General features: G+C 48.5%; 2 protein-coding genes across 6 annotated transcripts in view; one reads left to right on the top strand and one right to left on the bottom strand.

The window, feature by feature from the left end:
* The window catches only part of tmem87a (transmembrane protein 87A), a 28,356-nt gene extending 25,672 nt beyond the window's left edge, over positions 1–2,684 (top strand). For 2 of the 3 annotated variants that reach the window (XM_089013287.1, XM_089013288.1), the window contains exons 18-21: positions 89–150; positions 543–595; positions 675–705; positions 2,218–2,684. In XM_089013287.1, coding sequence (XP_088869413.1) covers positions 89–150; positions 543–595; positions 675–705; positions 2,218–2,259 — 188 coding nt within the window. In that variant the 3' untranslated portion in view covers positions 2,260–2,684. Of the gene's footprint in view, positions 1–88; positions 151–542; positions 596–674; positions 706–2,217 lie in introns of those variants that run through there. The other variant, XR_016117136.1, reaches the window with a different exon arrangement.
* Positions 2,685–3,687: 1,003 nt separating this feature from the next.
* LOC148887996 (uncharacterized) lies at positions 3,688–25,707 on the bottom strand. Of its 3 annotated transcripts, none has more exons than XM_089013286.1 (4): positions 25,321–25,703; positions 16,266–17,725; positions 6,607–7,077; positions 3,699–4,589 (listed from the first exon to the last, which is right to left on the bottom strand). In XM_089013286.1, the coding sequence occupies exons 2-4, from the start codon at positions 17,512–17,514 to the stop codon at positions 4,567–4,569; spliced, it is 1,743 nt and encodes a 580-aa protein (XP_088869412.1). In that variant the 5' UTR covers positions 17,515–17,725; positions 25,321–25,703; the 3' UTR covers positions 3,699–4,566. The 3 variants fall into 3 exon arrangements, with proteins under 3 accessions (XP_088869410.1, XP_088869412.1, XP_088869411.1); XM_089013285.1 differs by having other exon boundaries at positions 3,699–4,592; XM_089013284.1 differs by having other exon boundaries at positions 3,688–7,077; positions 25,321–25,707.
* Between the last annotated feature and the right edge of the window lie 891 nt (positions 25,708–26,598).

Raw genomic sequence — 26,598 nt, forward strand, 5'->3', positions numbered from 1 at the left:
GCAGAATGCTTTCTGGCAAACCAAATGTAAGGCACGCAAAGCCACGCAAAACACCAACCGCCATTTTTTGTTTTTCCGCGTCGCCAAGAGGGCATGAAGATGAGGGGTGTGAAGAACGACACCAATGCTGCCGCCAGAGCCAACAAACTGGTAAATGTTGACGGCCTCGGGGCGCCTTGCCGTTCCGGTTACCCCCATGCACTTTTTTTTCGGTTTTGGGCCACTGTCCGATATTTGCTGTCTAGCTGGCTACCTAGCTAGCTATCTATTTGCTCTCCATTTGCTATCTATTAGCTACCTACCTAGCTGGCTATCTATTAGCTAACTGGCTCGCTAGCTAGCTATGTAGCTGGCTATTTATTAGCTATATGGCTATCTATTAGCTATCTATTAGCTGGCTAGCTATTAGCTATCTATTAGCTAGTTGGCTGGCTATCTATTAGCTAGCTGGTTGGCTGGCTATCTATTAGCTATCTTGAACCAAAGCTTTCTAGCTTTCTATCTGAGTTACTTAGCTTATTCATCGGCTGTCTTTTGGTCAGGATGAAGATCTCAAATGGGTGGAGGAGAACATCCCCTCGTCCATGGCTGACGTGTAAGTTTGCGCGTGATTGACGTTGCGCTTTCGACGGCGTGCCACTCAACCCGTGTCCCCCCCCCCACTTCTCCCGCAGTGCCCTGCCGCCTCTGCTGGACTCGGACGAGGTGAGTCCCTCCCATTCTTTGCCCGCCCTTGCCCCTCCCACTAATGAGTGTTCCCAAGATAAGTACAGTAAAGTCTCGTTATATCGATATCGGATATATCGATAGTCCTGGTTATATCGATACTATTTCTATGCACACACGGAGAAAATTACATGCAAACAGGGTCGGATATATCGATAGTCCCGGTTATATCGATATTTTTTCAGAGTCCCTTGAATATCGATATAACGAGACTTTACTGTAGTAATAATAATAATAATAATAATAATAAATTTATAAGCACATTTCAAAACTCTCCAGGTCACTTTACAGTCACAGGTTAAGGTTACGATTTTTTTTCTGTGGGTGAGCAGCGATAGACACACGTGCCAGCGTTCACTCAACCCGGAATAATTCAAATACAGGAGATAGAGATAGAAATGTAGCTAGCTAGCTAATAGATATATCATCATAATAATACAGCTAATCGGTAGCTAATAGATATATTATCATAATAATATATTTAATTTAGAAGTGCCTTTCAAAACTCTCAAGGTGACTTTACAGTCACAGGTTAAGGTTAAGATTTTTTTTTCTGTGGGTGAGCAGCGATAGACACACGCGCCAGCGTTCACTCAACCCGGAATAATTCAAATACAGGAGATAGAGATAGAAATGTAGCTAGCTAGCTAATAGATATATCATCATAATAATACAGCTAATCGGTAGCTAATAGATATATTATCATAATAATACATTTAATTTAGAAGTGCCTTTCAAAACTCTCAAGGTGACTTTACAGTCACAGTCACACTGCCGCCTCTAAGGGGGGCGTGGCTTATTCAAAGCCCAGGGGTCCTAATAATAATAATACATTTCATTTGTAAGTTTTTCTGTGGGTGAGCAGCAGCAGCCACAAGTGCAAGCGTTCACTCAATCGGGAATAACTCGTATAGATAGAAAACTAGTCAATAGATAGCTAGTAGCTAGCTGGCTAAACAGCCAGCTAGATAGCTAATAGAAAATATATTGGTTTATATCGCGCTTTAACAACAGCTGAAGCTGGAACAAAGCGCTAACATGAGACAAAATGGGGAAATGCTTTCCCTTGTGGACGAAAAACTCATTGCCAGAGGTCTGGCCAGCGCTTTATCAACACCGAGGCAAGAAAAAAACAAAACCCGAACTAATTCGGGAATGGCACTCGACGTCATGTTTTCAATTGCCGAATAAATTCCTGAATGGCAGTGAATGAGTGGTCCATCGAGGAAAAGGTTTCTTCAGCGCAGATGACGGCTGAAGAAATCTTTTCCTCCATATTTGCTGATAGTGACAGAAGAAACTAACTTCTAGGTTTAAAAGGCACCCTGCCTGAATATTTCGGATTCTCCCACAGGATTTGGGTAGAGCATATAATCTGTGATTCGTTGACCTACTCTAATTATGCGCATAAAACACATAAATGCATTTGGCCTCACCACCAGGGGCAAGCGGTTGACCTTTCTGACGCCAACCTTTGTTTTTGTCTGTTAGGAGACCAAGACGACCAAGTTTGAGATGTCCAAGATGGAATGAGGGGGGGGGGGGGGGGTGCACTTCCCGGGGGATCCGCACCCGACTGCGAGCTTTGCCAGGGAGGCGTCCTTGGGGCAAAGGCTCAACCGCGCCCGCTTTGCTCATTTCCTCGGAGCCACGCCCGCCTTTTGTATTTTGTACACACCCACGGCGGCGGACACGACGCCTGACTTTCGCCTGCCTACCAATGCCAGGTGTGCTGCGCCGTTGCCGCGGAGGACGGGGCCAGGCCGAGCCAGGCGTGCCTCGCATGTGCCTCTTGGTTGACTTTTTGGGTCTTTGGACTGTTGACTTTTGATGTTGTTGTTGTGGGACTAAAATGGTCTTGTTTGCAGTCGCGGCTTCCCTGATACCCTGGGAAACATCTCTTGTCTGACAATAAATGTGCAGGCGACTGAAAGGAACGTCCCCTGCGGCAACTTTCAGCCTTTCGTTTGGCTTCTTGTTCCTTTCACAGGGATGAGAATTTTCCGCCGATATCCGACTTTTTCAGACCAAAATGAGAAGATAAAACTAAATATGTATTCTGGCTTTTTCACTGTTCGTTTCCTGTTTCGGCTTGTCTTGGCAGAAAGCGCCATTTTGTTTGGATGATCTTGATTTAGGAGCAATTGATGTCGAAACAGGTAAACACCCCCTTTTGAATAAGCGGAGGGAGTAAAAACAAATCAGGTTTATTCGCCTTTGTGTAGAGAAAAGGTTCGAATTTGATAGATTGTAATTTGCAATGAAACAATGCCATGAATGAAACAGTTGAATTCCGCTGGCATTTTGACAAGCCCCATGCTAACGTTAGCGTCAATATACCTCTGCAAGAGGTAGCAGAAAGCAAGCGTGCAAGCTAATCAGCAGTGTGCAGGCTAGCTGACAGTAACCCTGCGTATGTACCTGGCAAGTTTACTTTTATTCCGATAGTTTGGCTGGATTTTTCCCAATCATGTGGAACAGAAAACCATTCATATTAATGGGGAGTATTAGCACAAAGTTATTTTAAAGAATGCATTCTACATTATATGCGTGTGCTCCCTCCTCCCCTGCCTTATTTTTCAGACTTTTCTCATTTGTCATTCTCATCCCTGCTTTCATGAATGGCCTTGCTTGTCCCGTTTCTCATTTTGACATTTGTTGTTGTTGTTTTTTATAAGGCAAAAATCCAAAAACTTGGAGGCCAAAAGTAAGCATTTTCCGAAGCCTAAACTGACCTTTTGGCCTTTGTATCATTGCATTAAATGGTGTCAAGATTTGCTGCGCAGGGATTTGATGGCGCCCGCCGTTCCCTTATCTGCGATGGAAATGGACAAAGAGCCTCTGCGAGGAAACGTCAGCTCGGCGGCGCTCACCGCAGAACACGCCGAAGATCTGGGATGGAGCGCGGCATCAAAAGAGGAACGGCGCCATGGACAAAGGTGAGAGCACACGTGCAAAACATGGTGGCCTTTCCTTTGGTGCGTCCTCGCCGTGTCGGCGCCACCCACCCCCTCCGCCGCAAAGAAATCTGCTATTATTGCAGCGCTTACGTAAAAGGATGAGATTATCGATACGTGGATTAATGAGTGGCCAATGGCCAGGCGCCGTTCCCATCCCCCAATCCGCCCCCATTTCCCCTCCCCCCCAACATGCACCCCAAAATAAACACAAATCCATGTTAGATTTTCCTCTTTATTGGACTATTTGTATCCCCCCTTTTTTTTGATCGATCACATGTGAAGACTGGACCGACAAAACGTTGTGGTTGTCCTCGTCATCACAAGTGTGTCAAGAATGAACGCAGAGGAACAAACAGGATGTGCTTTTACAAAATAAGACGAAGAATTTTTTTTGTCCATGACAAAATAAAAGTCGATGCACTCGACACAGAGTTGGAGGTGTTGCAGTGTTTGGTGTAGAGGGGCAGGGGGGGGGTCCGTCTATGTACTGGAGTCCAATTTACTTTGGGGGGGGGGGGGGGGACGGCCGGACTACAAAGCATAACGGCCTTCAATAGAAAACTAGCAGTCTTTTTGTTCTTCTTGTGATGCATTTTTATTCCCCAAGGGGGGGCTGGGTGAGGGATCTGGAATCCAGGTGGAAATTCGCCCCCCCCCATTCTTTTGTAGAAAATATCAAATGGGAATGGAATGCTGGCTTATTGCTTTCCGACTATTTCTTCCACTTCCAAATGGAGCTTTCCAATCGCTCGCTCTTTGTCGCCACCGTAACCGGGGGGGGGGGGGGGGATTCGGGTGGGGTGGTGGGTTGTGCTTTGCAGTGAGGGGCGAGGGTGCTCAGAGCTCCTTGCTGAGCGACGTTCTAATCCTCTGTGCGGCCTCACGCGCTTCCCGCCTTTTTGTCTGCTGAATGATAACACAAGAGAGTCAAAAGCAAAAACAAAACAACACCGAGAACACCGCTGCCTCCCTCGCCGTTGCGCAAACAACTCCGCTGTCGTCATCCCATTACTCGCCAATCAAGATTTCACGACGAACGCTGCCCTCTGCTGTTTGGAGCTGGACACTGCGCCCTCTGACGCACCACACGGGGTCCTCGTCCCCACACCGCCACATCGCTTTTAGATTTGCTTCACCTTAGTCGCAGTACTTTCTCCACGCTAACAAATACAGGTAACATCCGACTTACGAGCGAGTTGCGTTCCGAACAAACAGTCGTACGTCAAAATGATCGTAAGTCAAAATCCATTCAAAATGTTGAAGAGAAACTCGTGGACTAAATGCCTCACAAACACCCCCCTCTGGTGCCATCACATGGTCGATTACTGTGCAAGAGTGAGATGCTGGCTGGCCAAAATTGTCATACATGTTGCGGGCCTGCTAGCACATTGCTACGCCTGGCGTAGAATTAAAATTTTTAAAATAGGGTCTGGAGGTCATGGTCGCATGTCTGGGTGGTCGTAAGTCGAACCGGTCATAAGTCGGTTGTTACCTGTACAGTGATACCTTGGCTTACAAACTTAATTAGTTTCCAGACAGAGTGTGTAAGGCGAAAAGCGTGTATCCCAAAAATTAATTTCCCATAGGAAACTATTAAAATGAGAATAATCCGTTCCCAGGTCCCCATAAAACATGATTTTCTACTTTCTAATTTTCTAAGCCTTAAAACCACAAAATATACCTTATTTTATGTATAATAAATGTGCTATGGTATTATAATTAAAGAAATAAACCGTACTGTATAATAAAGTACAGTAAAGTCTCGTTATATCGATATTCAAGGGAGTCCGAAAAAATATCTATATAACCAGGACTATCGATATATCCGACCCTGTTTGCATGTAATTTTCTCCGTGCGTGCATAGAAATAGTATCGATATAACCGGGACTATCGATATATCCGATATCGATATAACGAGACTTTACTGTAGTTATATCGACCTTTGTGATGGTCGTTGATGGAATGGAGTGGCCGGTTTCTTTCACCATCTTGAGGAATGATCCCTTGTAGGTGCTTTCTCTGCGATAATTTTACCTAGTTCCTCATTAATTGTGTTTTGTTTAGCTGCGTTGATAGCTTTTTGCATCAAATGTACAGATGGCTTGTGCGGGTTATTTGTGGAGCCTGATTGATGGAAATATTTTAACCTTGCAGTCTACACTCTGCCTTTAAACCATCAATAAAGTTAAAACGAGTCCAAATTTCACTGTTTTCTATCCATTTTCTCACTCTCTGTCATCTGCTTGTCTCTTTAATGTTCAACCTCCCTCCCCCCAATCACGTGGCTTTAACGAAAGACTGGGTCAGGGAATAGAGGACAAAAACAAGTCGGCTGCAATTTTCGTGTTAGGAGAACGACGCATCACTCATTGTGGTGCTCCATGTGTAACCCGAAAAATAGTTCGTATGCCAAGGTTAAATTTTCAGAAATTTAATGTTCGTAAACCGAAAATTTCGTAAGCCGAGGGGTTTGTAAACATAGGTATCACTGTACGTTCATCGAAGCTTCTCGTATACTGTACTGGTTATTTCCTTAGATTTTTGCCGTGGGGTGAGGCTAGCTCTAGTATTTCACTTTCCTCTGCTTTACCGCTCACCCACCCCGGCCGGTCAGGCTAACTTTGTGTGCCAAGTGCATGCGTGTTCCGTGCTAACAGGTGGAGGCAGGGGAAGCGGCGCGGCAGCCGTTGAACACGCCGCGGCACAGCTCGCGCTCAAATTGGTCTGCGGCGGCGGCCAGCGCGCCGCGGACGATGACGGCGGCCGCGTGGTGCAGCTCTCTTTTTCTCAGAGCCTCCTCCTCCTCGTCTTCATCTTGCTCCCCTTTCTGCTCCCCCCTCGGCTCGCCGCTACTGTTTGTGAGCGCCGGCGGCGGTCGGCCGTGAGCGTCTCCTTCCCGGCGGCGATGTAGTAACTCACCGCTGTTGACGGGTGTCGCGGCGGCATTGAGGACCTTGGCGTTGGTCTCCTCCTTGGTCTGGCTGGCCTCCTTGCTCTTGGTCACGGGGCTGCAGTTCTTCCGGTCGTCCGGCTCCCGGTGATTCGGGCCGTCATCCTCTGCGGTTCCGTTCTGGCAGCCGTTTTCGCCATTGGTGACGAGAGCGGCGCTCGGCGCCATCTGCGTCTCGGGCTCGGATTCCTGCTGCCGGACGGCCGGCTGGTCGGCGCTCTCTCCGCCGGCGCCTTCCACGTCTCCTTGGCTGTCTCTCGGAAGGTCTCCGCCCTCTCCGGCCTCCTCCTCATTCTCCTTTGCGCCGTCACCGGTTTCAACACTGGCCGACTTGCCTTTGCGCAGGATGAAGTTTTTGAGGGAGACGGCCCGGCCGAAGTGGGAACGCTTGGCCCTGGCGGACTTTCCGTCTTTGCCGTCCTCTGCGGCGCCGTCCTCGCCTGAAGGACAAGAGCCATATTCAAGACCGTTAGCCTACTTACCGACGCAGCGTATTCCTGCCCATATCTGGAACTGGTCCCTGACTAGGCTGTTCAACAAGATCTTAGATGGTGAACAGGTGCCTGAATAATGGAGACGAAATGTACTCATGCCCATTTTTAAGAACAAAGGAGATGTGCAGAGTTGTACTAACTACAGAGGAATAAAGTTGATGAGCCATACAATGAAACTCTGGGAAAGAGTAGTTGAAGCGAGACTACAAGCAGAAGTGAACATTTCAGAATCAGAATCAAAAAAAGAATCAGAGGGTCCGCCGCTTTCGGGCCATACCTTTATTCGTCCCGCCGAGCTTTCAGCTGCTCTGCCCCCAAACTATGGAACTCACTTCCTCCCAACATTGGTAACATCGATTCTCTTCCCACCTTCAAATCCCATCTCAAAAGCCACCTATTTAAAGAACAACCGACACCATTTTTTTGTTTCCTAGCTGACATCAGAAAAACATTTTATAGCATCTAAAATACACGCAGGCTAAAACACCAATAAAAATGACTTAAAGAGTCCCAAAACCGCCACAAAATGAGCTCAGAACTGGTGAGATTCAGAAAGTCCAGCCCCCTTGTTTGTGACGTCACGCCAGGATACTCCTTCACAAACTGCCTTGCTCCAGAATCAAAACAATGGCTTCATCGAGTTCAGATTCGGAGAAGATGCTTTCTCGTTACTCATCCAGTTATGAATATGATCTGAAGAGGAAAGCATAAATGTTTGCAAACGATTGAAGAAGTTCTTCCGTATCAATTGTAGCCGTCTGGACTCCAATGTAGCGCCCAGAAAATGCTCCGTTGGAAATGGGGAAATTTGCAGTCCACTGGGAATTTTTGTAAACTTACACCTTCTTTATGCGTGTTACCGAAATTTGCTGCGACACACAACGATTCACCATCGCATTATTTATGTAGTTTTCCTTCTAATTTCGCGATCAACACGGTGTTTTCAGATGAAAAAAGTTCCCAAAATGCATTGTGCGTCACAGTCACGGGCGGTCCCTCCGTGACGTCACTTCGGGCATCGTCATCAACTCGAAAACATCAACTCTTAAAAACGTAAAATATAGCTATATAGCTATAGCTATATCTTTGTCAAATGCACTCAGCAGAAGTCATTTGAAGTGATTTTACAAATTATGGATGGAACTTGTCGGGAGGTGTCGGTTGTCCTTTGAAGGACAACCAACGTCACTTTTTTGTTTCCTAACTGACATCGGAAAAGGATTTATAGCATCTCAAATACCCAAAACACGCAGGCTGATATTTTTAGTCAAATGCAAAACACCAAAACAATGACTTAGTGTCCAAAATCTGCTAAAAATTGAGCTGCGAATTGGGCATTTTCAGAAAGTCCTGCCTCCTGTTCGTGACATCACGCCAAGACGTCTTGCCTTGCTCAAGAATCTAAACAATGGCTTCAGATTCGGAAAAGATGATTTCTTGTTACTCATCCAGTTATGATTCAAATAGTTCTGAAGAGGAAAGCATACATGTTTGCAATCGATTAAAGAATTTATTCCGGTCATTTTGATGCATCTGGAGAGAAATGTAGTGAAAAACTCTTTCGTACTCACAGTACCCAAAAAAAGGCAGAAGATGGCGACACAGCTCCGTTGAAATTGTCCCCTGGGAAGTTTTGTCAGCTAACATCAAATACATTGTAGAGGTCTTGGCGCAACACACAACGATTCACCATTGCGTTATTTATGTTTTCCTTCTAATTTCGCCATCAACACGAAGTTTTCAGACCAAACATAGTCCCGCGAAATGCATTGAGGTGATGCAAGGTATGTCCTTTCTCGGTGAGGGGCGTTCCTTCAGTGACGTATGGTGAGGAGTCGTCACCAACTCAAAAACAAGACTTCCGGAATATTCAGCGCGAGTCTTAAAGCGTAAAATATAGCTATATGGGGTGGAATCTTTGCTCAGTAGAAGTCATTTGAAGCGATTTTACAAATAATGGACACAACTTGTCCGGAGACGTCGGTTGTCCTTTAAGAATGCTGATAGAGAAGTCCAGAGAAGGTCAGAAGGAATTGCATTATGTCTTTGTAGATCTGGAGAAAGGGTATGACAGGGTGCCCAGAGAAGATCTCTGGTATTGCATGAGGAAGTCTGGAGTGACAGAAAAGTATGTCAGAGTGGTGCAAGACATGTATCATGACTGTAAGACAGTTGTGAGGTGCGATGTCGGTGTGACGGAGGAATTCAAGGTAGAGGTGGGACTCCACCAGGGGTCAGCTCTGAGCCCTTTCTTATTCCCTATTGTGATGGACAGGCTGACAGACGATGTTAGACGAGAATCTCCTTGGACCATGATGTTTGCAGATTACATTGTGATCTGTAGCGAGAGCAGGGAACAGGTGGCGGAGAAACTAGAGATGTGGAGAAATGCCCTGGAAAGGAGAGGAATGAAGATCAGTCGCAGCAAGACGGAATATATGTGTGTGAACGTGAGGGACCCAAGTGCAAGAGTCATGCTACAGGGAGAATAGATAAAGAAGGTGGAGGATTTTTAGTACTTCGGTTACACTGTCCAGAGCAATGGACGGTGTGGAAAAGAAGAAGTGAAGAATTGTGTCCAGACAGGCTGGAAGGGCTGGAGAAAAATGTCAGGTGTGATGTGTGATAGAAGGGTTTCAGCTAGGATGAAAAGTAATGTGTATAAAACAGTGTTGAGACCAGCCATGATGTTTGGACTGGAGACAGTGCCACTGAAGAAAAGACAGGAAGCAGACCTGGAGGTAGCAGAGCTGAAGATGTTGAGGTTTTCTTTGGGAGCAGCAATTGAAGAGGGATGGGGTTGGGGTGGGAGTGAAAGGATAGAAAACAAGATATTCTAAGCATAACAAAATAAAAATGTCAACTGTATACTGTGCAAATGTAGATGTGCAAAAACCGTTCTATAAACAAGACTGTACATAGTGCAGAATCAAGAAATGCATTTAGATATATTGCAACAACCCATATTTACAGGTGTCCAGTTTTTTTTTGGTTTTTTTTTTCACATGTGATCATTGGGAATTGTGAAGCCTGACAGCAGTCGGTAGGAACGAGCGGCGGTACCTCTCCTTCTTGCAGCGCGGGTGTAATAGTCTCTGGCTAAAGGAGCTACCCAGAGCTGTCAGGATGGGCAGGAGGGGGTGGGAGGGGCTGTCCGTCATAGCTTTTAGTTTAGCTAGCGTCCGTCTGTTGCCCACCTCCTCTAGAGAGTCCAGCGAGCAGCCCACGACAGAACTGGCCCGCTTGACAAAGCGCTCCAGTCTTTTTCTGTCCCGGGTGGTGATGCTGCCTGACCAGCAGACAATGCCATAGTGGATGGCTGATGCCACCACAGAGTCATAGAAAGTCTTTAGGAGTGACCCCTGAACTCCAAAAGACCTCAGTTTCCTGAGGAGGAAGAGGCGACTCTGTCCCTTTTTGATTAGGGCATCCGTGTTTGTTGTCCAGTCCAGTTTATTGTTTAGAGTAACACCCAGGTACTTGTAGGAGGTCACCCTCTCAATGTCCGAACCCTGGATGTTCAATGGTGCAGGTGACGATTGTTTCCTGCAGAAATCCACCACCAGCTCCTTGGTTTTGCCGGTGTTGATCTGGAGGTGATTCTGCTGGCACCAGTCCACAAAGTCCTTTGTCAGTCCCCTGTACTCCCTATCGTCTCCCTCTGTAATGAGGCCGACAATAGCTGAGTCGTCAGAGAACTTCTGAAGGTGGCAGGTTGGGGTGTTGTAGTTGAAGTCCGAGGTGTAGAGGGTGAAGAGGAATGGAGCCAGGACTGTTCCCTGCGGCGCTCCGGTGCTGCAGAGAAGCCTGTCCGACTCACAGTTCTTTACCCTCACGTACTGTGGCCTGTTTGTGAGGTAGTCTGTAATCCAGGATGTGAGGTGATGGTCGACTCCGGCATGCTGCAGTTTGTCCCCCAGTAGACTTGGCTGGATGGTGTTGAAGGCACTGGAGAAATCGAAGAATGTGATCCTCACCGTGCTCCCAGCATTCTCCAGGTGCAGCAACGCCGTATGGAGGAGGTAGATGATGGCATCCTCCACACCGATGCTGGGCTGGTAGGCAAACTGCAGCGGGTCCAGCGATGAGCTTGCCAGCGGTCGCAGGTGGGCGAGGACGAGTCTCTCCAGCGTCTTCATCAGGTGAGACGTCAGCGCCACCGGTCTGTAGCTGTTGAGCTCTTTGGGGTTGGCAATCTTGGGCACTGGGACCAGGCATGACGTTTTCCATAGCTGTGGAACTCTGCCCAGCTTCAGGCTCAGGTTGAACAAGTGCTGGACAATGTCACACAGCTGGTCGGAGCAGGTCTTGAGGAGTCGGGAACTGATGTCATCCGGACCTGCTGCCTTCCTCACCTGCATCCTCCTCAGTTGGTTCCTCACCTGCGCAGTTGTGACAGACAGGCAGGAACCAGGAGGCAGAGTGGCGGCTGAGGGTGTGGCAACGGTTGGGAGGGCAGATGTTGGTTGTGGAGAGCTGGTCGTGAGAGGGGGCAGGGAGGGTAAGGCCACAGTGAGAGTTGGTGCAGGTGCAGCTACAGGTGAAGTTGACGGTGGGCCGGGGGCGGCTGGCGTCTTGTCAAACCGATTGAAAAAGCGGTTGAGTTCATCTGCCCAGTCCTTGTCTTTTTCGTTCAATGTCACTGGGCTTTTGTGGCCTGAGATGTTTTTCAGGCCCTTCCAGACACCAGCGACATTGCTGGCTTGCAGCTGCTCCTCCATTTTCATCCTGTAGGCCTTCTTCCCCTCTCTGATCTTCCTCCTCAGTTGGATCTGCACGGCCTTCAGTTCCTCTCTGTTGCCCGACACAAAAGCCCTTTTCTTCTCCTTCAGGAGGACTTTTATGTCGGGATTAATCCATGGTTTGTTGTTGGCAAAACACCGCACAGTCCTGGTGGGTACGGTGTTTTGTTCACAAAAGTTAATGTAGTCTGTGATGGTGTTGGTGAGTGAGTCAATGTCTTCCCCATGAATCTCAGTAAAGAGCTCCCACCTGGTTGAATCAAAACAGTCCCGCAGAGCTTCTTCAGCTTCTGTGGACCATCTTTTGATCGTGCGGGTCACAGCTGGTTGCCTCTGGACAAGGGGTTTGTACACAGGCTGGAGATAAACCATATTGTGGTCTGCTCTTCCGAGAGGGGGGAGGGGGGAGGGTTTGTATGCATCCTTGGCGTTTGAATAAAATAGGTCCAATATGTTATTGTCTCTGGTGGCACAAGTTACATACTGTGTGAATGTTGGGAGGGAGAATTTCAGGGAAATGTGATTGAAGTCCCCTGAGATGATAAACAAGGCGTTGGGGGACTGGGTTTGCAGCTTGTTTACAACAGATATGAGGGCATCGGAGGCAGCGCCGCCATTTGCCGTAGGGGGAATGTACGTCGTCACGGCTATGACGTGTGAGAATTCCCGTGGCAGGTAACGCGGCCGGAGGCTAACGGCTAGCAGCTCGATGTCCCGAGTGCAAAGTTTTTCCTTCACCGTGATGTGCCCAGGATTGCACCATTTGTCATTCACAAATACAGCAATCCCCCCTCCTTTCTGCTTACCGCTGCCTTCATTTCTGTCCGCTCGTACGAGTTGGAAGCCCTCCAACTCTGCGTGGGCGTCCGGAGTGATTGCCGAAAGCCATGTCTCCGTGACGAGTAGCAAGCTGGCTTCCCGGTACTCCCTCTGATGTCGCGTTAGCGCCGCCAGCTCGTCCATTTTATTTGGGAGCGATCTCACGTTCCCCATGATGACGGACGGGAGAACGTGTCGGTATTTCCTCGTTCTTTTGCGGCGATCTTTCCCGGCCCGACATCCTCGTTTCCTCCTCTTCAATTCATCGGGGATGTCTGGTGCGGCGGCCGCTAGTCCGCTATTAGCCCGCCACGCTAGTAGCTGGTCTCGACTGTAAACAATGGGATTCCGCGTGCGCGTGGATTCCCCGTTCACAGGAGCGATGAAAAAGTAAAAAATAACGGCGATGAGCAAAAGAAAAGATGCCCATCTCCTCTCCGTAGGTTTATGGAGCGAGATCAGGCAAAACAAAAACGGAAAAGTAAAGAAGTGAAAAAGTAGACAAGAAAGGGAAAGAGCTGCTGTGGAGGCAGCCACACAGGGGGGCGCCATCTTGAGAATTGTGAGCAGCAGTATGGCTTCTTGCCAAAAAAAAGAGTACGACATATGCAGTGTTTGCGGAGGGTCCGCCGCTTTCGGGCCACGTTGTCCTTCCGATTGCCTCTCAAGGGCCCTCGTGAATTTGGGGAAACCGTGACAATGTTTCATCTCAATGGGGGACCGAGCTTTCAGCTGCTCTGCCCCCAAACTCTGGAACTCACTTCCTCCCAACATTGGTAACATCGATTCTCTTCCCACCTTCAAATCCCATCTCAAAAGCCACCTATTTAAAGAACAACCGACACCATTTTTTTGTTTCCTAGCTGACATCAGAAAAACATTTTATAGCATCTAAAATACACGCAGGCTAAAACACCAATAAAAATGACCTAAAGAGTCCCAAAACCGCCACAAAATGAGCTCAGAACTGGTGAGATTCAGAAAGTCCAGCCCCCTTGTTTGTGACGTCACGCCAGGATACTCCTTCACAAACTGCCTTGCTCCAGAATCAAAACAATGGCTTCATCGAGTTCAGATTCGGAGAAGATGCTTTCTTGTTACTCATCCAGTTATGAATATGATCTGAAGAGGAAAGCATAAATGTTTGCAAACGATTGAAGAAGTTCTTCCGTATCAATTGTAGCCGTCTGGACTCCAATGTAGCGCCCAGAAAATGCTCCGTTGGAAATGGACTGATTTGTCCACTGGGAATTTTTGTAAACTTACACCTTCTTTATGCGTGTTACCGAAATTGGCTGCGACACACAACGATTCACCATCGCATTATTTATGTAGTTTTCCTTCTAATTTCGCGATCAACACGGTGTTTTCAGATGAAAAAAGTTCCCAAAATGCATTGTGCGTCACAGTCACGGGCGGTCCCTCCCTGACGTCACTTCGGGCATCGTCATCAACTCGAAAACATCAACTCTTAAAAACGTAAAATATAGCTATATAGCTATAGCTATATCTTTGTCAAATGCACTCAGCAGAAGTCATTTGAAGTGATTTTACAAATTATGGATGGAACTTGTCGGGAGGTGTCGGTTGTCCTTTGAAGGACAACCAACGTCACTTTTTTGTTTCCTAACTGACATCGGAAAAGGATTTATAGCATCTCAAATACCCAAAACACGCAGGCTGATATTTTTAGTCAAATGCAAAACACCAAAACAATGACTTAGTGTCCAAAATCTGCTAAAAATTGAGCTGCGAATTGGGCATTTTCAGAAAGTCCTGCCTCCTGTTCGTGACATCACGCCAAGACGTCTTGCCTTGCTCGAGAATCTAAACAATGGCTTCAGATTCGGAAAAGATGATTTCTTGTTACTCATCCAGTTATGATTCAAATAGTTCTGAAGAGGAAAGCATACATGTTTGCAATCGATTAAAGAATTTATTCCGGTCATTTTGATGCATCTGGAGAGAAATGTAGTGAAAAACTCTTTCGTACTCACAGTACCCAAAAAAAGGCAGAAGATGGCGACACAGCTCCGTTGAAATTGTCCCCTGGGAAGTTTTGTCAGCTAACATCAAATACATTGTAGAGGTCTTGGCGCAACACACAACGATTCACCATTGCGTTATTTATGTTTTCCTTCTAATTTCGCCATCAACACGAAGTTTTCAGACCAAACATAGTCCCGCGAAATGCATTGAGGTGATGCAAGGTATGTCCTTTCTCGGTGAGGGGCGTTCCTTCAGTGACATATGGTGAGGAGTCGTCACCAACTCAAAAACAAGACTTCCGGAATATTCAGCGCGAGTCTTAAAGCGTAAAATATAGCTATATGGGGTGGAATCTTTGCTCAGTAGAAGTCATTTGAAGCGATTTTACAAATAATGGACACAACTTGTCCGGAGACGTCGGTTGTCCTTTAAGAATGCTGATAGAGAAGTCCAGAGAAGGTCAGAAGGAATTGCATTATGTCTTTGTAGATCTGGAGAAAGGGTATGACAGGGTGCCCAGAGAAGATCTCTGGTATTGCATGAGGAAGTCTGGAGTGACAGAAAAGTATGTCAGAGTGGTGCAAGACATGTATCATGACTGTAAGACAGTTGTGAGGTGCGATGTCGGTGTGACGGAGGAATTCAAGGTAGAGGTGGGACTCCACCAGGGGTCAGCTCTGAGCCCTTTCTTATTCCCTATTGTGATGGACAGGCTGACAGACGATGTTAGACGAGAATCTCCTTGGACCATGATGTTTGCAGATTACATTGTGATCTGTAGCGAGAGCAGGGAACAGGTGGCGGAGAAACTAGAGATGTGGAGAAATGCCCTGGAAAGGAGAGGAATGAAGATCAGTCGCAGCAAGACGGAATATATGTGTGTGAACGTGAGGGACCCAAGTGCAAGAGTCATGCTACAGGGAGAATAGATAAAGAAGGTGGAGGATTTTTAGTACTTGGGTTACACTGTCCAGAGCAATGGACGGTGTGGAAAAGAAGAAGTGAAGAATTGTGTCCAGACAGGCTGGAAGGGCTGGAGAAAAATGTCAGGTGTGATGTGTGATAGAAGGGTTTCAGCTAGGATGAAAAGTAATGTGTATAAAACAGTGTTGAGACCAGCCATGATGTTTGGACTGGAGGCAGTGCCACTGAAGAAAAGACAGGAAGCAGACCTGGAGGTAGCAGAGCTGAAGATGTTGAGGTTTTCTTTGGGAGTGACCAGGTTGGATAGGATCAGGAATGAGTACATTAGAGGGACAACTCATATTAGAGGCTTTGCAGAGAAAGTCAGAGAGGCCAGACTGAGATGGTTTGGACATGTCCAGAGGAGAGAGAGCGACTATATCGGGAGAAGGATGCTGAGTCTTGAACTGCCAGGCAGGAGACCAACAGGAAGACCAAAGAGGAGGTTTATGGATGTTGTCAAAGAGGACATGAAGGTAGATTGTGTGAGAGAAGAGGATGCACAAAACCGGCTTCGATGGAGTGAATGAAGGGAAAAGCCGAAAGGAAAAGAAGATCTGGAACTGGTCCCGAACTATCGTGTTTTCCCCCTCAGAGTTGTCAAAAGTCTGTCGTTCTGACCTGAGGCAGGCGTGGGGTCCTCGTCCCCGCCGGGGTGGCACTCTGTGTTTGCGCGCTTGGACTTGGGGATGACTCGCTTCTTGAAGGAGGTCCAGATGTCATTGGCGTGCTGCGTGACGGTGGCTCCCCCGCTGGCCTTGTCGTCCTCGCTTCCGCCTGCGTCCACCTTGTCCTCCTGGGCACCTCCGTCCGCCTCTTCCGGCTGGTCAGCAGAGTCTTTGTCGGGGCTCTTGGCCTTCCCGCTGATGCCCATCATGGACGGGTCTCTCTTGAGTCCCTGAAACGTCCAGGAGCGCTTGAGTTTCCACCTCCTCTGGCCCGACTCCTTCGAATCCAATGTGGAGGAATCTCCGCCTCCTTCCCCGTCGCCGGCATCTTCGTCGGTGCTGGCGCCACTGCCACCGGCACTCTTTTTGTGCGCCTTCTGGGCCATGAGCTTCTTGAACGAGTGCCAGCGCTTCATGTGCTTCGTAGCGGTCGACGTGGACGAGGAGGCTTTCGGATCCGACTCGGCCTCTGGGCCTGCCACCAATTCAGCGGGCGAATCTGTGGCTGCGTCAAGCGCTTGGGCATCCTCCAGGCGGTCCAGGGACTTGGAGCGGACCGTGACTTGGTTGAGGGGTTCTGGGGCGTTTCCGTCCTTCTTCTCCGCGCTCCGATGGGAGAAGATTTTGGCCACCGGCTTCCTGATCAGGTCTCGAACCGAAGACTTGGACTCTTTGCACTTTTTGTCATCGTCGTCATCCTTGTCTCCGTTTTCCACTGCTTTCTCTGGGGCGGCCTCCCCCTCGCTACCTCCTTCCGCTAACCCCTCAGCCTCCGGTGGCTCATCTCCGGATTTTTCCGGCTCTTTCTCAGTGCCCTCGGCGGCGCTCTCCTCCGACCCGGCTCCTGCGACGGCGCTGGCGTCCTTCTTCTTCCGTCCTGACATCACCTTACCCAGCCCGCTTTTATTCAGGAAGGAGTCCAGGAAGGAGGTCTTGTGTTCATGATTCTCAGAGTTCTGGGGAGGTTCCGGCTGGCCACCGAGTGCCTCGGCTTCCTCTTTAGCGCTTGGCGCCGCCGCCGCCTCTACCGCCGTGTCGTGATCGACGGCGTCTTTGGTTGGGTTGACCTCCATGTTGTCCGCCGCCTCACTGTTGACAATCTCGGAATTCTGGGCAGGTTCTTGGGCCTCTGTCTGCTTGCTCTCCGGGTTCTTCCCGTCCTCGTGGACCGTGGGCGCCGCATTGGCTTCTGTCGCTGCCATTTCCCAATGTGGAAACAAACTGCAAGCGCAAAAAGTATTTTCTAGCCTTCTTTCCTGCCTTGGCCGTCTGCCCTCTCCTCTTCGTGGTTCGTTGTTCGTTCTTTAGTGATGGCTTCCTCCCGTTGGCTGGCGCTCTCCGCTCATGGAAAGCGGGTTGCAGAAGGCTGGCACGGAGGGAAGGTCATCAGCATCCTACTAGTCCTTCTTGCTCCTGTCAAGAACAAGGCGGCAAAGAGTTAGCATCAACCAGTTTTTGACATCAAACAAACGCTGCCCGTCATGCCTATCTTGGCCACACGGGGGCGCGATCAGACGGGCGGACAAACACACTCATTGAGGCGGCGGCGGCGCCAAGCCGGTTGAGGCAAGGTCCAATCATATTGGAGCTCATCACGAATATGAGTTGTCCACACAAATAGTGATGTGTCGTTCACAAACGAGCTGGTTCTTAGAGCCGGATCTCTGAAGTGAAGAGAGCCGGCTCCTAACAAGGATATGGGGGGGCAAACAGGAAAAGGGCTTTCTGATTTTGATTCTGAAAAGACTTTCTCAAAGAATCATACCAGAATCATATATGACAAAGAATGTGCTGTAGTCCAAGAACGGGCCAAAAATCCACAGCTGTTTGTCTAACAATTGACTGCTGGACACCCCGAACCACGACATCCTACATGTAACTTACATGCCACTTTATTGAAAACTTCAAAGTGGGGACATGTCTGCTGGAAATTAGTGACAAAGTGAAAGTTAGCATCCACTAACTCTGTGCACATATAAATAAAAAAATATTGGATATAATGTATTTTATTTTCATGAGTAATTCGTTTTTCACATAATTTTACATGATATTTGGTAGTTCATTAATTTAAGCAACAACAAGAAAAAGTGAGGAGCCATTTGGGAGCCAAAAGCGCTGGATCTTTTTAGTGAGCCGAGTCAAAAGAGCCAGAATTCCCATCACTACCGCAAATGATGGAGGACAAACCAAAGTTGGGGTCCCTTCAATAGAAAACAGGGAAGCTTTGCAGAATGATACGGCGCGAATAGATCGTCGGTCAACGTGGGTACAAATGGTTGCACGACGGCGCTGACGGCGACATTTTGAGAATGGGAGATGTTGGTTTGAGACGACTAAATGATGATATGATGTAAGAAACTTGTCTTTTCTTTGTTTTGTTTTGCAGGCCGTCCATCAGATGCGGCGTGAGGGCAACGCCACACCGAACTGGCTGCCGACCCAAGGTAAAGCATTTTTGTTTACTTCTCACCTTCATGCTAATTGCTGCCATATTTGCGTGCTTCTGTTGTGGTTGTACTAGAGCAGCTTAGTTTAGCATTCCCGCCCCTTTAGCGCGCCGGCTTTCGCACGTCGCTAATCCGACGTTGGGAGAGAGGCCAATTTTGAAGGGATTGACGTTCCCCGACCGTTTTGCGATACGCCCCCTCCCTCTGCGGTGCAACCCTTCGCCAGGGTGACGCTAACATGGGCGCGGTGCCTAAGTCAGCGATGGCCCAGTTGACGGCTGCGTGAGCAAACGGCCGGTTGTCATGGCGATTGGACGGCGGCGGGCCCTCAGCGGCGTCATTATTTTACTTGGTCTTGTATCTTTTGTTTTTTCTTGGACGTTTTGCCTCTCGGCGTGGACGCCGTATTTTCAGCGACCCCGCCCCCTCACCCTCATAAAAAGCGAGCAACAAAATCAAAATGGTCTCCAGTAATAATAATAATAATAATCCATTTGATTTCTAAGCACCTTTCAAACTCTCAAGGTCACTTTACAGTCACAGGATCAGTTTTTCTGTGGGTGAGCAGCTAGCTAGCTTTCTATCCGAGTTACTTAGTTATTGAATTAGCTGTCTATTAGCTAGCTAACTTTCTATCTGAGTTACTTCCGGGTTGAGTGAAGGCCTAGCTAGCTATCTGTTAGCTATCTATTAGCTGGCTAGCTTTCTAGCCGAGTTACTTCTGGGTTGAGTGAAGGCCTAGCTAGCAGTCTGTTAGCTATCTATTAGCTAGCTCGCTTTCTATCTGAGTTACTTCCGGGTTGAGTGAAGGCCTAGCTAGCTGTCTGTTGGCTATCTACTAGCTAGCTAGCTTTATAGCCGAGTTACTTAGCTGTCTATTAGCTATCTAGCTTTCTAGCCGTGTTACTTCTGGGTTGAGTGAACGCTGGCGCGTGTGGCTGCCGCAGTAGCCACGTTCGGGCCCTCTTCCAACAAATTTCTCCCGCTGTGAACTTGGAGTGGGCTGCGGGCCAGCACCTTGACATCTGACCTTTGTCCTGAGTGTGTTGCTGCCTTAAGGGTCTCAATCTCGCGCGCCACCTGCGGCCCCCGAAATAATATTTTGCAGCCCGCCTTGATATGAAAGATTAATGTTAGTGCTGCCCGCATGATTGATATGAATGAAACTAAACCACGATGGTGTAAAAGGCTCTGAAGGGTGGCACATCGGTCAGGCTGTCCGGTGCTTCTCCAGTGAAATAAAAGAATTCACGGAGAAAGACGTGGTGGTTGTTCCTGTGCTGTGATCCAAAATGGCTCATTGACTTAGCTTTTCTTGTTGACATCACACATCAGCTTAATGTACTGAACAAGAAGCTAGAAGGCCAGGGGCAACTTGTCAGTGCTGCCTATGACAACGTGAAAGCATTCTGCACAAAACTTGTGTAATGGAAGGCCCAGCTCTCTCAGACAAACCTTTTCCATTTCCCAGCATGCAAGGCACTCCTGGATGCTGGCACACCATTCAAAGTACAGTAAAGTCTCGTTATATCGATATCGGATATATCGATAGTCCCGGTTATATCGATACTATTTCTATGCACGCACGGAGAAAATTACATGCGCGCAGGGTCGGATATATCGATAGTCCCGGTTATATCGATATTTTTTCCGACTCCCTTGAATATCGATATAACGAGACTTTACTGTATGTTGAAGCCATTTTGGAGCTACAGAGGGAATTTGATCACAGATTTGCAGACGCACAAAGCCACATTTCAAATTTTTGATGTGCAAGTTGCCCCTCCTGTGTTCCAAATGGAGCTCTGTCACCTACAGTGCAACTCTGCACTCAAAGCCAAGTTCAGGGATGTGAATGGAGAAGCAGACAAGCTTGGGTAATTTTTGAGAGAGTTAGCTTCCCTGAACTTTCCCGAATGTTCAAGTGGACCATGTGTCTTTTTGGGAGCACATACTTATGTGAAAAGCTCTTCTCCACCTTGAACTTCAATAAGTCCAGACTTACTAATGAGCATCTTCAAGCCCTACTCAGTCTCCACTGCCTCCTCCCTCAAGCCAAATGTGGCTCGACTTTGTGAAAAGAAGCGCTGCCAGGTCTCTAGCAGCAAGAAGTAGGCCAGAGAAGCCATGTTTAGGACACTTCATGTTCAATATTTTATTGATGTGAAGAAAGCTAAAGGTTAAAGAACTGTGAATACAGACATTTGAAACTTTATTCAAATAATTAGTTTTCCTGTGTTTTTTTCAGTCGTCTGTATCTGCCTTATGATCATTATAATTATTTTATTTATTTGTTACTGGTTAATTTATTTTTTATTCATTTAATTCATTTTTTTTTGTTAAAAAGAGCATTGGAATGTTTTATCTGTGCTTTTCTTGTGGAAACCCAGACTCTGCCTCCAGTGGCCCCCGGGTAAAATGAGTTTGAAACCCCTGCTCAAGAGGCTTAAGCCACCAAGTTGTTGATGAGCTGAGTAGCGACACGCCAGCTATCGCTCGCTCGCTCGCACTCGCTTGCTAGCTCTGTTGATGTTGTGTTCAATCCATCAAGAGGATCAGCACACCAGGACACCCCACCCACACCCCCACCACACGTGTACACACACCTCAAGGAAACACAAGCGCACTTTTTTTGGGCGCCACCATTTTGGAAAAGCCTTGACGTGCACGTGGCAACTTGAGGTATTATTATAATTATTATCTATTATACTAGCTACCCAGCTGGCTATCTATTTGCTATCTTTTAGCTAGCTACCTAGCTGGCTATCTATTTGCTATCCATTTGATATCTATTAGCACATGTAGCTATGTAGCTGGCTATTTATTAGCTATATGGCTAGTTAGCTATCTGTTAGCTAGCTGTCTAGCTGGCTAGCTGTTGGCTATCTGGCTATCTATTACCTATGTTTTAGCTATCCATTAGCTAGCTAGCTTTCTATCTATTTGAGTTACTTCCGGGTTGAGTGAACGCTGGCACATGTGGCTGTCGCTTCTCACCCGCAGAGAAAAAACGATCCTGTGACTGTAAAGTGACCTTGAGAGTTTTGGAAGGCGCTTCGAAATGAATTGTATTATTATTATTATTGAGATTCCAGCGCCGGCCGGTGTCGCCGTTTCCGGAAAACCAGGCCAGAGGTAGGGTACCGCTGGTGGCCATCCAAGCGGACTCAACCAAACGCCCAATTGGAGAAAAGCATCTCCTCAAAGAACTTTCCGTTAGCATATGCGCTAATGCTTATTTGATCATCTACCCTTTAGAAGAGTCGCACATTTCAAGCCAAGAAATGTCACGGGCGCATCTTTGTTATCCTACAGATGGAAATTGCGACTCCTTTCAGAGAGCCGATTCTGTTGATTCGGCTCACTAAAAAGATCTTTTGGCTCCCAAATGGCTCCTCCGTTATTTTGGGTTTTTTTTTTTTTGCCAAATTAATTAACTACCCAAAATCATGTGAAATTATGAGAAAGACGAATTACACGTGTAAACAATAGACTATATCAAATATTTTTATTCATATGGCTTGATTTATATGTGCACAGAAGGCATTCACTAACTTTCACTTTCCCTGTGGTGACCTTTTTGAGCCATTCTTTGACTCCATTACATTCGTTGTCATAAATGATTCTGGTATAGTTGTATTAAGTTCATCCTGTCGACTTAATATCTAATTTAAAACAGATTATTTTCTTAGAGACGGTGTTTTTTAGGTGTTCAATTACCTGACATGTTCTGCCACTCTGACAAAGGCGGAAGTATACACCGAAACATGTCAGGTAATTGAACACCTAAAAACACCTAGAAAACATTGTCTGTCAGAAAAGAATCTGTTTTAAATTTAAAAAAATAGATGATTCTGGTATGATTCTTTGAGAAAGTCTTATCAGAATCACAAGGCTTTAATAGCCCAATAATGGGGATATTTCCTGCTTGGAATAGATTGCGTTAAGAGCATTCTTTGTCATCTACTATTGAAAATGGCTGAAAATCACTTGCCATCATTTTACCCACTTTTGTTTTTGTTCTTTGTAGTGCCATCAAGCTCTGTCGTCTCCCTTTCCTGTTTCACGTGCGACTCGCAGTGTGCTTCTGTTTCTCTAACCCCCCCCCCTTCTCCTCACTGCTCCGTGTGTCTGTAATTGTCCCCTCCCTCCTCTACCACGGATCTTGACCAATCACGTGCGGCTTTAACCGAAGACTGGGGGCGGGGGTGAGAGGGAGGAAAAAAAGTCGGCTCCCATTTCCGGCTCCTTGTTCGGAACCGGCTCTCTTTGTTCACTTCAGAGATCCGGCTCTAAGAACCGGCTCATTCGCGAACGACACATTACTACTACAGACCCCCCCCACCTCCTCATGGCTTTCATCAGGAGGTGAGGAACTCAATGAGGAAACGATGAGGCACTCTATGAGGAACTTGATGAGGCCCTCGATGAGGAACCCGGCGGGTCGCCCAGCAAGCACCTGGGACTAAGCGTGACCCGTTCGCTGGAACAGAGGCCCCTTCATGCCCCCCCCCCCACCACCACCCCTTTGCGCTCTTCTGATGGCCACAGAGCAGCCTTTCTCTGCTGTCACGCGCCCCTCCGGCGTCACCCCCTTTCACAAGGGGGGAGGGGAGGGGTGTTGCACGCATGCCAAGCTCAGCGGCAGCACCAAACGGAGGCTGCGTCCAAAGAAAAATGTCGATGGTGTTGGGCGGCCAGTCCTGACCTGGACTGGTGACCCCCCCCCCCCCCCACCCAACTTTGTGCACGAAATATCCTTCTCAACTCTTTCCCTTCTCCTTCCCTCCCTCGCTAATTTCAGTCAAATGTGGTTTTGATGCACTCCCCAAGTGGAAGATTTAGGGTGGGGGGGGGGTGTCGGGGGGGGGTGCATGGTGGAGACAGCAGGTGCTCCAGTCCCACCAAAGAGAAAAAAGCAATTTGCATTTCTAATCAGAGCCCCGCCCCTTCTCGCATGCACACTGAGTCCTCTCCTCCATTTTGGGGGTGCAGCAAACTTCTAACATGGCGACCGGGGGAGAGGGCGGAGCTTTTCATGCCATGATGATGATAATAATAATAATAATAATAATACATTTAATTTCCAATCGCCTTTCAAAACTCTCAAGGTCACTTTACAGTCACAAGATCGGTTTTGTTGTGGGTGAGCAGCGGCAGCCACACGCGCCAGCGTTCACTCAACCCAGAAGTAACTCAAATAGATAGAAAGCTAGCCAGCTAGACAGTTAGCTAACTAGCTAGATAGCCATATAGCTAATAAATAGCCAGCTACATAGCTCGCTAGCTAGCCAGATAGCAAATAGCTAGCAAATGGATAGCCTGCTATCAAAGCAAATGGAGAGCAAATAGATAGCTAGCTAGCCACATACGCTAGCTACCACAAGCAGAAAATTGTCATCAACACAAATCAACCAGTAAGCCCCCGCCCCCACATGACTGCAAGATGGCAGAAGCTCAAAGCAAGATGGCGGCCCCCCTGAAACCAGGCCTTTGACGTCACCAAAGCCTTTTGGGTCTTGAGAGACAAGCAAAACTTGGGAAGTTCCCGACCTCCCTTGCGTCGCCATGCCCCCCCCCCCCCCCCCAGTGTCAAAGATGCCGTCGGAGACGAAGAAGGACGACATCGGCACTAAAGCGCCGATTCCATTTCAGCGTGTGTTTGTGTCACGTGACTGCCCCCCCCCCCGCACCTGTCAGACACGGACTTTTGTCCACAAAGGCTTCCGATGAATTGCTTCGAAGGCACCCCCCCCCCCCCCCCCCAAATCAATTGTGGAATTGCTCAATGCGGCGCGTTGGCCCGTGACCCCCCCCCCCTCGCCATCTCTCAATAAGAGGTGACACTGCAGTGGGGGGGAGGGCCAACCGCTTCCATCCAGCCTTGTTCACGCGCCATCCAAGTCCAAATGGTCTTCTCTGCACAATTATTAAGCCCCTCCCCCATAAACACACACACAAAGCCCAAAAAGCCAAACAAACACACACGCATGAGCAAGGACGGACGGATGGGCGAGGGGGCGCAAAATGGGCGGGAAGAGGCTTTTTTTTTGGGGGGGGGGGGTTGGGGGGGGCCTGTGGTGAATTTTGTCATAGAACAAAACAAGTGTGGCGCCAAACGGCCAACAAGCAGCCTCCTTGTCTCGCTGCCTCGACTCACGTCCGGCGAGTCGCGTTCAAATTGGATTCCACAATTCCATCCGTCCGTGGTAGAAAATGGCAGAGAATACCCCCCCCCCTCATAATGTGCCCCCCCCCCTGTCTGTCTGGGTGCGCGCACTGCATTTTTTCTTGTAAACAAGTGCGCTTGATGCACGCGCACATGTAGGACCGATTCCAGAAAGGCACCGAAATGATCGGTGAAAAAAAGGTCCCTGGAACCCTTCGCCTGTCCGTCACCTTTCCGCGGTGCTTCTCTGCCATGCTGAAGACCCCCCCCCCTCCCCCCGCACGCCTTCCTCCAGCATCAGAAGGTGCGCGATGGTCACCCCGAAGGAGGACCTGGATGACCTGTGGCCCCCCGTTGCCCCCCCGGAAAGACAAAAGGCGGCATCAACTCACCTGCTTTGCGTGCGCATGAAATCCGTTTGGAGGCTGCCTGGCTGGCTTGCTAATAAGCAGCTTGCTGCGCGCCGGACTGCCAAAGACGCCACCGGCGCCAAATCCGCCCAGACGTCCTCTCTCTCTCTCTCTCTCTCTCTGCTCGCTCTCTGCACGTCTGCGCCCCCTCCTCCCTCTCCTCATGCACCCCCCTCCCGCCTTGATGCGTCTCTGAATGGGGGCGAGGGGTCGTACAGCGGGACACGGGCAAGCCCCGCACGGTATGGCTCCCTTGGTTGCCGCTAGCAACGGCGAAAACCGGCCTAGGCCCCGCCCCCTTCCACCATTTTCCACCTTGCGTCCATATGGACGGACGACGGCCTTGTAATCTTCTCGCGCTAAAATTAAACAAGAAGAGTTTGTCTGGAGACAACAAAATTTCGGCCCCTCATCGTTGCCTCACCCCCTCCCTTCCCCATCTCCCCCCCCAATCCCCCACTGTGGCTTCTCCATTGACGCCATTGTTTGCGCCTGTGCACAAGCGAACAATGGGAGCAAAGCATCGGGCTGACTGAGAAAAGCGGTTTGGGGGGGGGGGGGGGGGGGGGGGCGTTCTCAGAGTGTCCCCCGAATGTCCCCCAAATGTCGATGCTGGGCGCAAATGTGGGCAAAATGCGTCTCTGACGTCCACCCCCGAAGTCCAAAACAACACCACATTTTGTACTTTGATTTTTGCTTCCATTGACCGTCAGGTTTTGTGGTCCCATTCTATCAGCAAAAGCCCCCGAAAGCTTCGCGTTTGGGGGCTTTGGCTTTTGATTCGCCAAAGGCCGCCCGCTGATGCGCCGACTGCGACTTGTCGGCTACGAAACTGCCGCGATCTGGAATGGGGAGATCAGAGGAGTGAAAGGGAGGATGTCTCCTTTCCAAGATGGCCGCCCGTTCGAGCAGAAAAACAAACCCGCCAAAGCCTCGGCGTGCGTACGCGGGTGCCATCTTGTTTGGATGCCCCCCACGGTAGTTTAAGACCCACATGGTGTCCGTTTTTGGCTGCTGCTATCTTCTTGGGATGTCAAATATTTGTTAGCGCTGCTTGTTTGACAGTCACAATGACGTGTAGCCCCCCCCCCACCGTGCATAATCCTTTTATGGCGGCAATGCGCCGCCGCTGTCAATCAGCGTCGTTGCCTCGACTACAACAAGCCCCCCCCCCTCTCCGCATAGCCAGCCAGTAGGAAGCTTCGCAGCTGATTAGCCACGCTGATCTCGTTAGATGGCCCCGCCCCCTCCCAAACTCTC

The sequence above is a fragment of the Hippocampus bargibanti genome, linkage group LG14 (assembly GCF_051943395.1).
Source record: "Hippocampus bargibanti isolate YZ-2025 linkage group LG14, ASM5194339v1, whole genome shotgun sequence".
NCBI classification, from domain to species: Eukaryota; Metazoa; Chordata; class Actinopteri; order Syngnathiformes; family Syngnathidae; genus Hippocampus; species Hippocampus bargibanti.

Excerpts from the sequence above, each read along its gene's own strand:
- LOC148887996 (XM_089013284.1), bottom strand. The coding sequence starts at position 17,514 with ATGGCAGCGACAGAAGCCAATGCGGCGCCCACGGTCCACGAGGACGGG. Across the intron at positions 7,078-16,265 it reads GGACCCCACGCCTGCCTCAG|GCGAGGACGGCGCCGCAGAG; the intron begins GTCAGAACGACA and ends CTTGTCCTTCAG.